Source organism: Artibeus jamaicensis, unplaced genomic scaffold (assembly GCF_021234435.1).
Source record: "Artibeus jamaicensis isolate MK-2021 breed Jamaican fruit bat unplaced genomic scaffold, CSHL_Jam_final scaffold_1689, whole genome shotgun sequence".
Classification (NCBI taxonomy): Eukaryota; Metazoa; Chordata; class Mammalia; order Chiroptera; family Phyllostomidae; genus Artibeus; species Artibeus jamaicensis.
This window is the reverse complement of record NW_026522029.1, coordinates 14,825,755-14,839,202: the sequence shown is the minus strand read 5'-3', so window position 1 is coordinate 14,839,202 and position 13,448 is coordinate 14,825,755. Positions and strand designations below refer to the sequence as shown.

Below are 13,448 nucleotides of genomic sequence, written 5' to 3'. Positions count from 1 at the left end.
TTCCGCATCCCGTCGTGACCCCGTGCTCCCGCTGTTTTGTCCTCCCCACCCCCGCGCTCCATCCCTCTTGCACTGCGCAGCGGCCTTCCTTTGTGCAGCGCATATCGCCTTCCGCGGGAGGGAAGTGTTTCTCTCCGGACGGTTGATGCGGGGACACTGGGGAGGCGGGACGGGCGCCTGCGCAAAGCAGCGCGGTGGGAGGCGGGGAAGGGCTGCGGCGATGGAGCGGAAGCGTAGTCTGGACTTCGGTCTGGAGGCCGGGGTCGACGACGGGGATCCCGCGGAGAAGAAACGGCTCCTGCTGTGTGTGGACTTCATCACCATCGCCAGCTGCGAGGCTGCTGTGGCGCGGCGCTTCCTGACCGAGAACGCTTGGGAGATGGAAGTACGCTCACCTTGTTCGGTCGGGTACGGGCTGCGCGCCGGGCGCGCGCGACCCCACCCACCTTTCTGTTTCTTTTCAGAGGGCGCTGAACGCCTACTTCGAGCCGCAGGCGGAGGAGGGCGCCGTCCCACACCTCCCGGAGACCGCGCCCGAGCCGGGGTCCTGGTGAGTTGGCGCGGGCGGGCGGGGCTTAGGTGGTGCCCCAGGTGGGGAAGGAGGCGCGCCCGGCCCCACCGGCCGGATTGGGAGTCCGGGAAGCGTCTGAAATTCGCTCGAAGTATATAGGAAACATGCAAGCGCAAGGTTGCAAAGGAATGAGGCAAAAATCTCTATGGAAACAAAGTAGCGTGGAAGTCCGCCTGCATTCCGCGTTGATTGTTTGTTTTCTGCGGGCAGCCATCTAGAAATCTGGTTTTCTGTAAAATGCACACCTGCCCCTGTTACTCCAGTAACAGCGAGGCTTCATCTGCAAAGAATCCATACCAATGACAGTACGTTCGTCCTTCCAGTGGGATTCCAAATAGTAAATGTGGAAGACGTGATGGAGTTAGAAGAAAAGCACCACATGGGAACCGCCATAGTAATAATGACTTCAGGCGGGATTACCAATTGGAATTGGAATTGGTAATTGGAATTACCAATGGGCACTAAAACCAGTGTGACCGAGCCAGGGCTCTCTGCCCGATGCGCTCAGAAGCCAAGACTAGCACCAGCTTCTGGTATCAGAAGGAAGTGTTACTTTGCGGGCACCTGGCGGTCCGACGGGGGTCATGACTCAAATGAGACTCAAACCTGTCTCCCTACCCAGGGTTCGAACGAGATTTAAGGGGTTTTAGCACCAGACCTTCCCGGACAGCGGACCCTTCGCTTCTGAAAGGGTTCCGCGTTCAGGTTCCGGTCCTGTCCCCTGGTTGGTTCTTTGGTTCTGGGTGTAATTTGCAACATTTTCTCCCCTGTGCCTCTTGGGCTGCGTGGCTTGCAGTTTTGTTCTGCTGTTTCAGAAAATAGCTGAGTACCTCGTGAGAGGCAGGGTAGGGTCAGTCTGCACTGGCTGTATGCTTGGAGCCCGGGTGGAGCTGGTGGAAGGTGGGGGTCGGCTGTGAGGCTGGGACCAGAGCAGGCACCTGTGGCCTGGGCGTGGCAGCCTCGGGGAGTTGGACGTCGGACTTTCTACTGAGTGGCCCAGGTTCCTGGAGAGAGTGTTCCAGGAGGCCGCAGGGAAAGCCTGCAGGCATCTCCCGACCAAGCCCCAGAGGTACCACTGGGTCACGGAGGCCCAGGTCCCTGGAGAGGGTTAGATCCCAGCTCATGGGCCAAAACGAGCATTGGCAGCTGTTTGTTACCTGCCACGATGAGATCTTTTTTCAAACCTGGCTTGAAACGAGTCCAAATAACGTGGAAATGTTGCTTTAGTCCAGTTTGGGGTCTTGGCTCAGGAAAGCATTTTGGTGGCGCGGTTGTGGGAGGACACTGAGTCAGCCGTGTGTGCGGGCGGGTCAACATTCGCAGAGTCTGTTTCCTCAGCGTCCGGACGCTTGCTTCCACTAGCGGACCCTCTGGGGTCACTTTAAATGCATTTAACTGAAATGAGGGCCACAACTAATTGTGAAAGATTTAACATTTAAGCAGTTCATGGATTACTGGCAAAGCTGTGTTTCATTCTGATCTCGCCAGCGTTGACCTAACCAGTGAGGAGCCAGCCGACCCCGCTTGCTCAGGAAGCCGCACGCCAGACACTGTTCAGCAGGAGGACGGCAGCGTGTTCTCCATGATCACCTGGAATATTGACGGGCTGGACGTAAATAACCTGCTGGAGAGGGCTAAAGGGGTGTGTTCCTTCTTAGCGCTGTGAGTGCCGCTATTTCTCTTTCCGGGATGCGTGGGGAAGTGTCTAACCGGTGTTCAAGCACAGCCAGCCGCCGAGGGTCTGGGACCCGAACCCAGTCCTGCTGTCAGGGCTGGCGCGGCGGGAGCAGCGATGCCCGTTAGCCGCCATCTGGCGCGGTTTTACTTACTGACCTTCGCATACAGGGTGCTGCAGCCCTAACGCCTGCCCGAGTGTGGTGGGTAGGGTGAGACTGTGGGTGTGATCGTTTGCAGTTTTCGTGTGAACATCTCAGCTAAAATGTCGTGTGGTGTGTTTGAATTGGATAGTGCTCTGTTACAGAATGACGTGCTTATGATTTTGTAATAGAAAAGAGGGGTGTTATTTGTGCCGGACCCTGTCTAATTATTGCTATGATAGCTAAATTACCAAAATAGCTTTGTCACACCCCGGCTGTCACCTGTGCAGTTCATGTGAGCTACCTTGTTCTCTGGAGCTCAGTTTTCTATGTCCTGTCTCGAGGCTAGAACAAGGTGATGTCGCGGGGTCCCTCAGCACGCAGGGCCGTCGGGCGCGCTCAGTGTCTGGCTCCTTTTTCCAGTGACTCTCGTTCTTTGAGCTTCACCAAGCCATTGTGTGTGTGTTTTCTAAGTTAATCTTCACAGCAGCGCGTGACAGAGCACAGACCTCTCATCTCAGTTACCAGAGCTCAGTGTGAACAAACACAGTGCTAGGTGTCTTAGAGGGTGACGGTTTGGGGTTTCTTTTACATCGTGAGTAGCCACCAATGAAACCGGGAGCCTGGTGTTTATCGTCAACTGATGTCTGTAACCAGGTACGACCCAGACGTGGTGTTTCTGCAGGAGGTCATTCCCCCGTATTACAGCTTCCTGAAGAAGAGAGTGAGTAATTACACCATTATCACAGGTAACGTCTTTCCTGCTGTTTTACTTCTCTTTTCCTTTGAAAAACAAGTCAACGAAAGAGATAAATCAAGGTTAGCCTAGAGGAGCACAGACAAAAAAAACAAACAAAATGAGTTCGAGCAAAACAGGCCAGACACAGGATACTGAAAGAACTGTGGGAGAATATTTTACACAGCTTACTGTTAATTTTTGTGAAAAAGTGGTTGAAGTGGACGATAGCTCAGGAAAATGCAATTTGCCAAAATTTGAGACACCAAGTAGCTTTTTGATGAAATTAATTGTTAAAAATTTTAAGTGTGATAATTGCATTGTGTTTAGGCATTTTCCCCCAATTTTTTGGTTTTTCCATTGTACTTAATGTATTTATTTCACATGGTTATGCTTTTTTAAAAGGTCTTTTTTCTTTTATTTTTTAAAAAGATTTTATTTATTTATTTTTAGACAGAGAGGAAGGGACAGAGAAGGAAAGGGAAACATCAGTGTAGGGTTGCCTCTTGCGATCCCACAACCGGGGACCCGACCCACAACCCAGGCGTGTGCCCTGGACTGGGACTGAGAACCAGCAACCCTTTGGTTCGCAGGCCAGCGCTCAATCCACTGAGCCACACCAGCCAGGACTTACTTTTTGTTCTTCTGGCTTTTTACTGTGAATAATTTAGCTTCCTGACTCTCCATCTATTTTGTTTTGACTGAGTGTGTTTGGCTACATTTCATGGTTCGGGCCCCAGTGTCATGTTTTGACTTTCACTTTTACACAAAATGGGGTTTCAGGGTCGCTTTCTGAGAACCTGTGTGGGCGGGGCTTCCATGTTGTTCCCTCTGCGTCAGTTGACAGTTTGTCTGGACCTAGATTTCTAGGTACGCAGTCATTTTTCCTCAGAGTTTTGGAGGCACTAATTCAGTGTTCTCTGGTTTCCATTATTGGTGATTATAAATTTAAAGCCCTACTAATTCCTGTCCTCTCCCTTACCCCTCCTAAACTTTCAGGGTCTTTGTTTTAATCCCAGGGCTCTTTGGGTCTTTTTTTTATTGTTCTGAACACTTGGTAGGAACTTGCAGTCCGGAGGTCTGTGACCCTCAGTTCTGGAAGGCTCTTCTTCCCTGTGTGTCCGTCCCGTCCCCCCCCCGCCTGCCTCCCTCCCTCCTGGCCCCTCCCTTTCCATCCCTCGTCCTTTTTCTTCCTCGTTTCCTCCCCTCTTATCTTCCTCTTCCTCCGGTTGCTCTGTTCTGATAAGTCAGTTACCCGCCTCCCTCAACCTGGTTTTCCGAGAAACTGCTGGGAGCCTTCGTTCTCTGCCCCCTGCTTCTGTTGCCTGCTCTCCTTGCGCCCGACGCCCTCCCGCCTTTGCCCTTCCCTCACTGTAACCTTCCGGGGCTCCCGGAGGGAGAAGCCGGTGCGTGTCACTCTGCCTCAGTGGAACTCTTGTCTACTCTTTCCGAAATTTCTTTATTTTTTGGTTTCCTGTTGGCACCATTAACTATTTTTGGCACTTGTGTGAAGTCATGTTTGTTTTTATGTTTCTCCCGTACTTGCAGTTACGTTTTGGGAGGGGGAAGGTAAACACGGGCTTGGCTGGCCACCTTGGGCTGTTTTGAAATAGTTTACTTTTAAGATTGAGAGCCATTGAAGTGTCTGGCCCTGTTTGTTAGAACGGGGTGGGGGGGGGGGACTCCCGCAGGGGGAGTGTGATAAACTGCAGGTCCGCTTGTCCTCACCACCTAAACTCTGTTCCATAAACATTTGAAGGTCACATGGAAGGATATTTCACAGCCATAATGTTGAAGAAATCGAGAGTGACATTGAAAAGCCAAGAGATTATTCCTTTTCCAAAAACAAAAATGATGAGAAACCTTTTGTGTGTGCATGTAAGTAAATTTTAAAAGTCAACTGCTCTTTAAAGAAAGAATAGATTCTTTGTAGTTCCATGGTGGCGTCTTTGTTTTTAAACTATTGTCTTCAGAGAAAAGTTTGCTCCTCACTAAGAGTCTTTTAATGGCCTTAAGGGACTTTGTCAAGTTAGTTTTTTATGTACATTTCAAATATAGACAAACTTGGGGAAATAAAACCCTTGATTCAGTAGACGTTTCCCCATGATGTGAAAGTGCTGGTAACATCCCAAGTTCGCCTCCCGGCGCGGTTTTTACTCAGGGCACTGTCGCTGCGCCGTGGGCTCCGCCAGTGGGGCCCGCAGGAGGGAGCCAGGCCTGGAAGGGGGGCGGCGCAGGCACGGAGGAGGGGAAGGCCCGCCCGGGGGTGGGGGCGGGGCCCGGGCTGCGCCCGGGAAGGTTAGAGAAAGGAGAAGGCGCCAGGCGTCGGGTGTTTTCCGTGGAGATCCGAGGACCTCACGGCAATGCTCGTTTCCGGTGTGCAACGTGGCGATGCACGTTTGTGCCCATTGCGAGGCAAGCCCCGCACGAAGTCTGGTTAACGTCTGTCCCCACGGTGCAGCCGGAGCTTGTTTCTGGATAAGGGATCAGCTGGGTGGTTTGGGAGGTTTTATGCAGGAGGTCGCACTGGAATTGGGCCCCGAAGTAGGTCCGGTGCAGACATCAGAGCAGCGCAGGTGCTGGAACGCCATGCGCGAGCTCGCAGGCGGGGTGGGGGCCTGTGTGAGCCTGGCGGGCGCGGACGGGCGTGGGGCTCACGTGGGTGTCCAGGCCACAGCCGGGGCACTGTGGTGAGAGGACGGTGGGCCGGGCGGACTCAGACGCAGGAGACCGTGGGTGCTCAGCAGGAAGGGGCGCGCACTCGAGTGTTCGAGCGCTGGTTTGGGGTTGTCGTGGGAAACGGTTAGCTGGCCTTCCGTGAGGGCCTGCATGCCGGGCCCTGGGCGACCCAGCAGTGGGTGAAAGCACCGTCCCGTGTTCAGGGATCACGCTCTACGCTCTACGTCAGTCTGGGGACGTCAGAAGGGTCCTGGCAGCAAGCAGTGGGAACGCGGAGGGGGAGCCTGGGGCCTTGGGGGAGGGCGCACAGTGGAGGGTTAGCGGGTGTGGCCGAGCAGCCTCCTTCCGGAGCAGCGACCCGGGCTTCCCTGACCTGGAAGAGAAGCCCCCTGCTGGTTGGGTGGTTCCCCTCGGTTGATGTGGGCCAGTCAGGGGGTGGCCCTGGGTTCTGTTGTCCCAGCTCAGTGTTCCGGCTGGTTTCAGCCACTGCAATGGCGTGTCCTGTTGCAGGCCAGCGTGTCGGGAAACGGACTTTGCCTCATGACGGCCCATTTGGAGAGCACCAGAGAGCACGCCCAGGAACGAATGAATCAGCTCAAAATGGTCTTAAAGAAGATGCAGGAGGCCCCGGAGTCGGCCACGGTGATATTTGCGGGAGACACAAATTTAAGGGATCGCGAAGTGAGTGGCAACAGCAGTTCTGTGTTTACGGGCAGGTTATTGCTGTAGAAACCAATTCAGGCTCCTGGTGACCAAAGCTGGTGGCACACATAAGTGACCTTGCAGGTGTGACCCAGCAGATGGCTACTTAGCTGTGCTCTGCGCCTTGCCCCGGGAGGCAGGAGCAGGAGGTCTATCTGTCCTCGGGGAACATACACGGGGTCATGGAGGTGTCCAGAGAAGACAGTGACGCAGAGTTTGGGAGAGGTCACATTTACTGGTGGATCCACTCAGTGGTGACTAGGACCGTCATCGAGGTTGTCCTGCTTTCCTGGTACCGCCGTGTCCAGGTCTGAAGTGTAGTCTCTTTCCTTTATATCTATAGAGTACTAAATAGATCTATTTATCTAAATGAATACTTAGTATCTATCTAAATAGATACTAAATACTATTTAGTATCTAAGTAGATAGTAAAAGGCAAGCCCATCTTGCCTCCCCCCCACTCTGGTGGACCTCACATCAGACTAAGGGGAACTGAAATGGACACCTGTGGGCAGTCACCCGGGCAGTCATCGGGGCGCGCTCCCGGAGGGAGGAGGAGGGGTCCGGGGAGGGAGCAGTCTGGGTGCCCGCGGAGAGGACTGTGGGGAGAGGCGTGGGGCTCTGCCTCACTCCTGCCCGACTGTGTCCTTGGGCAGGAAGTTCAAAAACTAAGCTCTCTTGTCCTGGCTGGTGTGGCTCAGTGGGTTGAGCACGGGCCTATGAACCAAAGGGTTGCAGGTTCAGTTCCTACTCAGGGCACATACCTGGGTTGCAGGCCAGGTCCCGAGTCCGGGGCGCATGAGAGACAAACCACACATTGATGTTTCTCTCTCTTTTTCCCTTCCCCTCTCTCTAAAAATAAATAAAGTCTTTAAAGAAAACCACATTAAAATACTTAAAAAAAAAAAAGCTCTCCATTGGCCTATCTGCAGTTTGGTGGGTTTATAGGTAGGGGTTCTGGGCATCTAGTTGAGTGACTGGTAACTTCATAAAAATTTGCTGCTCAGCCAATGGCGTTGGCAAACCGGGTATCCACGCACACAAATAAGGTCGGTTCCTTACTTTACTCCCTACACGACCGTTCATTCAGAATGGATCAGGAACTAAAGAGCTAAAACCGCGACACGTAGGGAACACATGGGGAGAGGTGCAGGGCACTGGGTTTGGCAGCGGCTTCCGGGGTCTGGCAGCCGAAGCACAGACAGCCAGGAGGAAGCGGGCGGGCGGGCGTCACAGACGTTGACCACCCGCCTGCAGCAAAGGCTGCGGTCAGCGGGGTGAGGTGGCCGTGCGGGGGGGCGGGGGGCGCAGCTGCAAGTCGTGTGTCTGGTGAGCAGAGCCTGGAGGACTCTGCGCGCTGCCGCAGTGAGCACACTGGCATCGGAACGCGCGGAGATGAGCGTGGCCCCTGTGCAAGTGGGGGGGTGACACACGGATTCCCGGCGAATGTACAGAGCACTCTGGCGATGAACAGCCAACAATAAAAAAGAACCCGGTTTTAAGTGAGCCGGGTGGAGGCTGGGGAGGCGGGCGGTATGCCGGCTACACTGGTATGTGGCTGCACTGGGTGCCACTGAACCGCACGGGGTACAGGGCAGCCGTTGTGTGCATTTCACCATGATCGTTTTTGAGCCCTGGAGTGGCAGTGGCATAAGGAAGAGTTAATACCGTTAGTAAATTCCAAGTAGGACCGAAGGCAGCGGGACCACACACGCGGCAGCTTTTGGGTTTATAGACCGGAGCCGCGGTTTTGTCCTTTCACTGGTGTTTATTTTTGAAAAACTAAGTGACAACCGAGGCCACGGGTTCCCAGCCTTCTGAGTTTCATCTGCCACCCGGAGTCACGGACCCGTCTGTGGGGCGGAGGAGCGGGGGATAATTCCAGACGACTGATGCTCTTGCTGTTCTCGCATTACCTGCTTCATCGTGCGGCAAAGCATGTTTCCTAACGCAGCCTCTGAAAAAAACATCTGGTGCTGCATGGTGGGCTGTCAAGTAACTTGGGGGGACCCTTTGATTTGTAATGGACTTAGGGTGTCACAGTGAAGACACCTTTTTAACTTCAGGAAACTCTGAGTCTTACAGATCTTCTGTCTCCCAGGTCGCCCGGTGCGGTGGTCTGCCCGGCAACATCTCCGACGTCTGGGAGCTGCTGGGCAGGCCCAAGCACTGCCAGTACACATGGGACACGCAGGCGAACTCGAACCTGGGCATTCGCGCCGTCAGCAAGCACCGTTTCGATCGCATCTTCTTCAGAGCAGCCGCAGACGGCGGCCACATCGTTCCCCGAAGTCTGGACCTCCTTGGGCTGGAGAAGCTGGACTGCGGCAGGTTCCCCAGTGATCACTGGGGCCTCCTGTGCAACTTGGACGTGATACTGTGATGTGTTTTCCCGATGCCAGTCTCCTGGGCTCTGTAGTCTGTGCTGGGGGCTTGCAAATACACGGTGACCCTGCCTGTCTGGAACTCGAGTTCGTGTGCAGGAGTTATGACCCGCACCCCTGGAAGAGAAGGAAAACTGCTGTGCTTTCGTTTGTGATCTGCGTCCTTAGATTTCAGAACTGAAAGTTAACATTTATTTCAGCAAAGTACCCGTGCTCAGAACGCGAGGCCTCTGGGCAACAAGGCGTGAAGGCCTGTGGAGCCGGGTCGCCTTGTCCCTAGGCTAGTCTTTAGAGTTGACTTATTTTAAAAGTCATTAACCAAAAAAAGTTCATATGTTAAGTAAGTCTACAAAAGGGAAAAACTGGCTGTTTCTGAGTGCTTCACACTGGATCTTTGGTCCCATTTCACCAACTGCGAGGATCTAGTCCAAAGCCATGCTTGCCGGCCTTGAAGCCGACGCTGCCCTCCCGTGTCAGAGCAGGGTTTTGTCAGCTCACCGCGGCCTGGTTGGTGAGCTGTACGTGAACCCATGCTTTGCCTTAACTTTCTCAAATTCACGTTCACAGCTGTGTTGCCAAAAGAGCAGTTAGGCTTAGTGAGGATGAGAGTCTGTTTTATGGCAGCACAGGACTTTTTCCAAGAGAATAGTTGTGTAAAGAGAAATAGCCTTTTAGTTTTGCTACTTGAAGATTGAATTATGTTATTTAAGGAGCACTTTTAAATGTGCTTTGAGGAAACTTTTTCTGCCATAAGAGAAAGGCACCTTAAATAGAGAATTTTACCTGTTGGTAGTGGGTTTTGGTGCCGTAATGGGATTGGATGTTCCCCTCCTGGGGCTTCTGGCTCCGCCACTGCAGCCTCACCCGTGGAAGGGGGTGGCGGGGAGCCCGGCTTTGCCTGCACTGCCTCGTCTCCCCGCCAGGGGGCGGCCGGGCTGAGCTGGCTTCTCAGCTTAGGAAGGAGCCGCTGAGAGGTAACTGGAAGGAGTCGTAGTGGAACCTTGTTTTCAGAGGGGGCGTCAGAACTAACAAGTAGAACAGCTCAGAAAAGACCAGCTGAATGTATACAGAACACTGTCTTTGTGGTGACCAGGGAAAGGAGTTTTATATGTAAAGTACAACTTTAATCATTAAAATGAGAATGCTAATACTGTAGCATTAGTTCCTTTTTGTGAGAAGGGATGTTTTGGGTGCAAACTGCTTAAGCCCTTGTAAGAAGTGAGAAGAGCCCCACCTCACGTCACATCACTATGTATATATGGAAGGCGACATCGGAAAGTGAGACGTAGTGCTGTGCCTTAGAGTAAATAATCATCGCATTGTTTTAAACCCGTGAGAGAGACCGCTTCTTCCTGGGACTTCGTCCAAGTGAAACACTGCCCGCTACGGCGGCCCCTCCCTCCCTCAGGGGGGCGTGCTTTCCGCAGCTCGAGCACCTGAAACTCACAGGCGGTAGAGCCCGAGCTCACCGTTTCCTGCTTTGCGTCCGTCCGTACCTGTGATGAAGTTTAATCTGTAAGTTGGGCACACCGAGATGATCGGCAACAGTAAGTAGAATGGTTACAACAATGTGCTGCAGTAACAGGTGGATGATTTTCGCCGTCTCAGTCGTTCCTGATTGTTCTCAGCTCCCCTTTCCTCTTAACGGGAGCATTTTCCAGCTGCAGATAAGGGGGGACTGCTGTTGCGACAAAATCTCAGAGACAAACTGAAGTGAATAGTTCTCCCACAAGGCAAGAATTAAGAACCTATCGATTTGCAGTATTTTGAGTTTTTTTACTTTGAACCCCAGGTTTTTCGAATAAAGTAGCTTTACGTACTTTACTTCCCTTCTTGGTGAATGTGCAGCTGAGAATCTTGTATTCCACTAGGTGAAGCACCATTTTGCCCTGATGGGGAATGTACTTGAACCTTCAAGACCTGTTTCTCCCACCTTAAGAAGTTCTTTGTCTTTTATCGCCCAATTTCATAACCGCACATGAACAAGAACGAAAGCGGAAACGCTGTACTAAGGGTACATCGTTTGGTCCTTGTTCATTACAGCGTCCGGCACATAATGTAGCGGGGGGCCCACAAATGCCCACCTAATCTGAGGACAAGTGCGAGGGAGCGGCCTCGCACGTGTTCCAGGGACGCCAACCCAGGTTTTCACACAACGCCGAAGTAGCATCGTGTGAACATCTTCATTACCTATATTATACATCAGAACACGAACGCTTCGGCCTTTCTCTGCGGCTGACCTCGCCGCCCCACCAGCTGGCACGTTCGTGTTCCCTCTTCCTCCAAACCGGATTCCACCTTTTCCGTTGTGGACAGGCTTTTACTCTCCCAACGTGTGTTGCCTCCTGTACCCCCAGTCGGCTGTGCGAGGACTATTGTGTCGGTTTTGTCCGGGCGGGGCCTCGCCCGCTGAGGTCGCCCCAGGCTCATCCTGGCGGTCCAGCCAGGTGCCGGGAGCACAGGAGGAAGGCCCCCGTTGCCACACCTGGATGCCTCAGCGCTTCTATTGAAGGAAAGCTGTAGCAATGCAAGGAAGCCTTCCTCGTGGGCTTCGGAGGTTGAGGTGGGTGGGGCTGGCGTCTGAGAGCAGCACGTGTTCAAAACAGCTGGACTCTGCGGGTGTGGGGTCTCCCCCACCGGAGGCGCGCTGCCAGCGTATCGGAGCAGGGTGACGGGAGGCGTGGGGCTCTCTTGGAGCCTCCTGACCGGTGGGCGGCAGGGTGGGAGCCGCGGCCCGGGTGCCAGGTGATTGGAGCTCTGCGCGCTGAGCCGGGCGCCCCCTACCCGGATTCTGGCGTGTGTGCGCCTGCGCGCGCGTTGCCGTGGTAACGGCGGCGAGGGACCGGAGCTGCGTCTCCCGCTCGCGCTTTCCAGGCGCCGGGGACGCGTACCCGGGCTGACCCGCAGGCCTGGCCCCTGTCACCGTGCAAGTAGGAGCCGCGGGAGCCCCGGGTCCCGGGCTGGGACTCCGTCCTGGGCAGGAGAAGCGGGGACGGCGAGCGGGCGAGTTCGAGTACCGAAGTGAGGCCGGTCTGCCCGTGAGTACGCATGCGCCGCGAGGCGGGCCGGGGGCGGGCCTTCAGCGCCGCGCGGCCGAATTCCCTCCTGGGTTGCGGACGCGGAGCCTGGTCCTCCGACCCCGCCCGGAAGGGCGGTTCCGGTTCCTGGTCCGCGGGTGTCCGCGCAGTCGCAGCTTTGCGCTTCCCCAGCCTCCGGATGCTCGTCTCGCGCCCGCTGGGTCGTTTTCTTATACTCGGTCCAGCAGCAGGCGTGTCACCTTCGCTGTCCTCCCCCAAGTTCACGTCGTCGCGGCTCCTTGCCCTGAAGATTATTACACGGTTCTAACGGCCCCTCGCTCGCTCCTTCCCTGCCCGCTTCCTCCGGGGTGGGTGTGAGTCAGGGTGTTACTGATCGAAGCCCTGGCCGGGAGCTCGGTTGGTCAGCCGTCGTCCTGATGCGCCAGGGTCGCAGATTCGATCCTGGGTCAGGGCACACGGAGGAGTCAAGCGGTGTGGAACAGTAAAGACAAGTTTTTGTTTCTCTCTAAACTAAATTTAATTTTTCTTAAAAAGATGTTAATCAGGAGCAGAAACCTGAGATCGGCAGTGACCTTTTTTTTCATCATTCCTTTTCTCCATTTTCTGTAAAGAGAAAAGGGGATACCTCGTGCATCTTCATTTCCGTTGCATGGGTACTCTTCTAAACATGTTTGTCAATTAGATATTAGTGTTTTTTCCTGTGTTTAGTAGGAACGTGACTTAAATTTTTTTTTACTTTTAGAGAGTCTGCAGGGTAGGGAGAGAAATGAGTATGTGAGAAACATCGATGGGTTGCCTCCCACAGATTCCCCCACAGACGCCCCGACAGGACTAGCCTGCAGCCCAGACACATACACTGACCAGGAATCAACCAGCAACCTTTTACTTTGCAGGGCAAGGCCCAGCCAACTAAGCCACACTGGTCAGAGCATGACTGATGTTTTTGATAATAATAGAAAAAGTAAATCGTAGGCAGTCTCCACCCCCACCCCCACCCCCGAAAAAGCCCAAGAATGTTTGAAAGGAATGTTTGCGTTTATTTATTTCTGCAATGCATGCTCACTGTCCAGTGCTTTACATTATTTACTGTAAGAAGTCCACAGCCATAGACACTGTGGAGTTACTCCAAATGTAAAGTTTTGGTTTGTGCCACGGTTTTACCCCACTTTTCATACAAATGAGATAAACTGTTGTACACTTAGGCGTCAGAGATGGCTGAATTCCTCTGCAGTGTGCAAAAGAGAAATGTCACCCCATGTCAAAACTGTGGAACCACAGATGGCAGACAGACTCACCACACGTTTGCCACGTAAAATGCCAAAGCTAGGACCTAATCTCCTGTGAGAATTACAAAGTATTTCAGCCAAAGTCTCTAGGTATTAAACGTACTTAATGGAAAGCTTTGGTAATTTAATAATTTAAAAGAGCGGGTTTGCTGTTACGTTTTCTTTACTTTCCCAGGCAAACAGAAAAGCACCGTTCTCTCGTAAATAGACCTGCAGAGCCAGCACCACTGTTTCT

The 13,448-nt window shown here is 53.4% G+C and overlaps 1 protein-coding gene across 1 annotated transcript; it reads left to right on the top strand.

Annotated features, from left to right (window-relative positions):
- The first annotated feature begins 182 nt into the window (after positions 1-182).
- TDP2 (tyrosyl-DNA phosphodiesterase 2) lies at positions 183-10,044 on the top strand. Its single transcript, XM_037153001.2, has 7 exons — positions 183-385; positions 465-550; positions 2,060-2,233; positions 3,046-3,137; positions 4,884-5,002; positions 6,314-6,484; positions 8,607-10,044. The coding sequence occupies exons 1-7, from the start codon at positions 221-223 to the stop codon at positions 8,886-8,888; spliced, it is 1,089 nt and encodes a 362-aa protein (XP_037008896.2). The 5' UTR covers positions 183-220; the 3' UTR covers positions 8,889-10,044.
- The last annotated feature ends 3,404 nt before the right edge of the window (positions 10,045-13,448 follow it).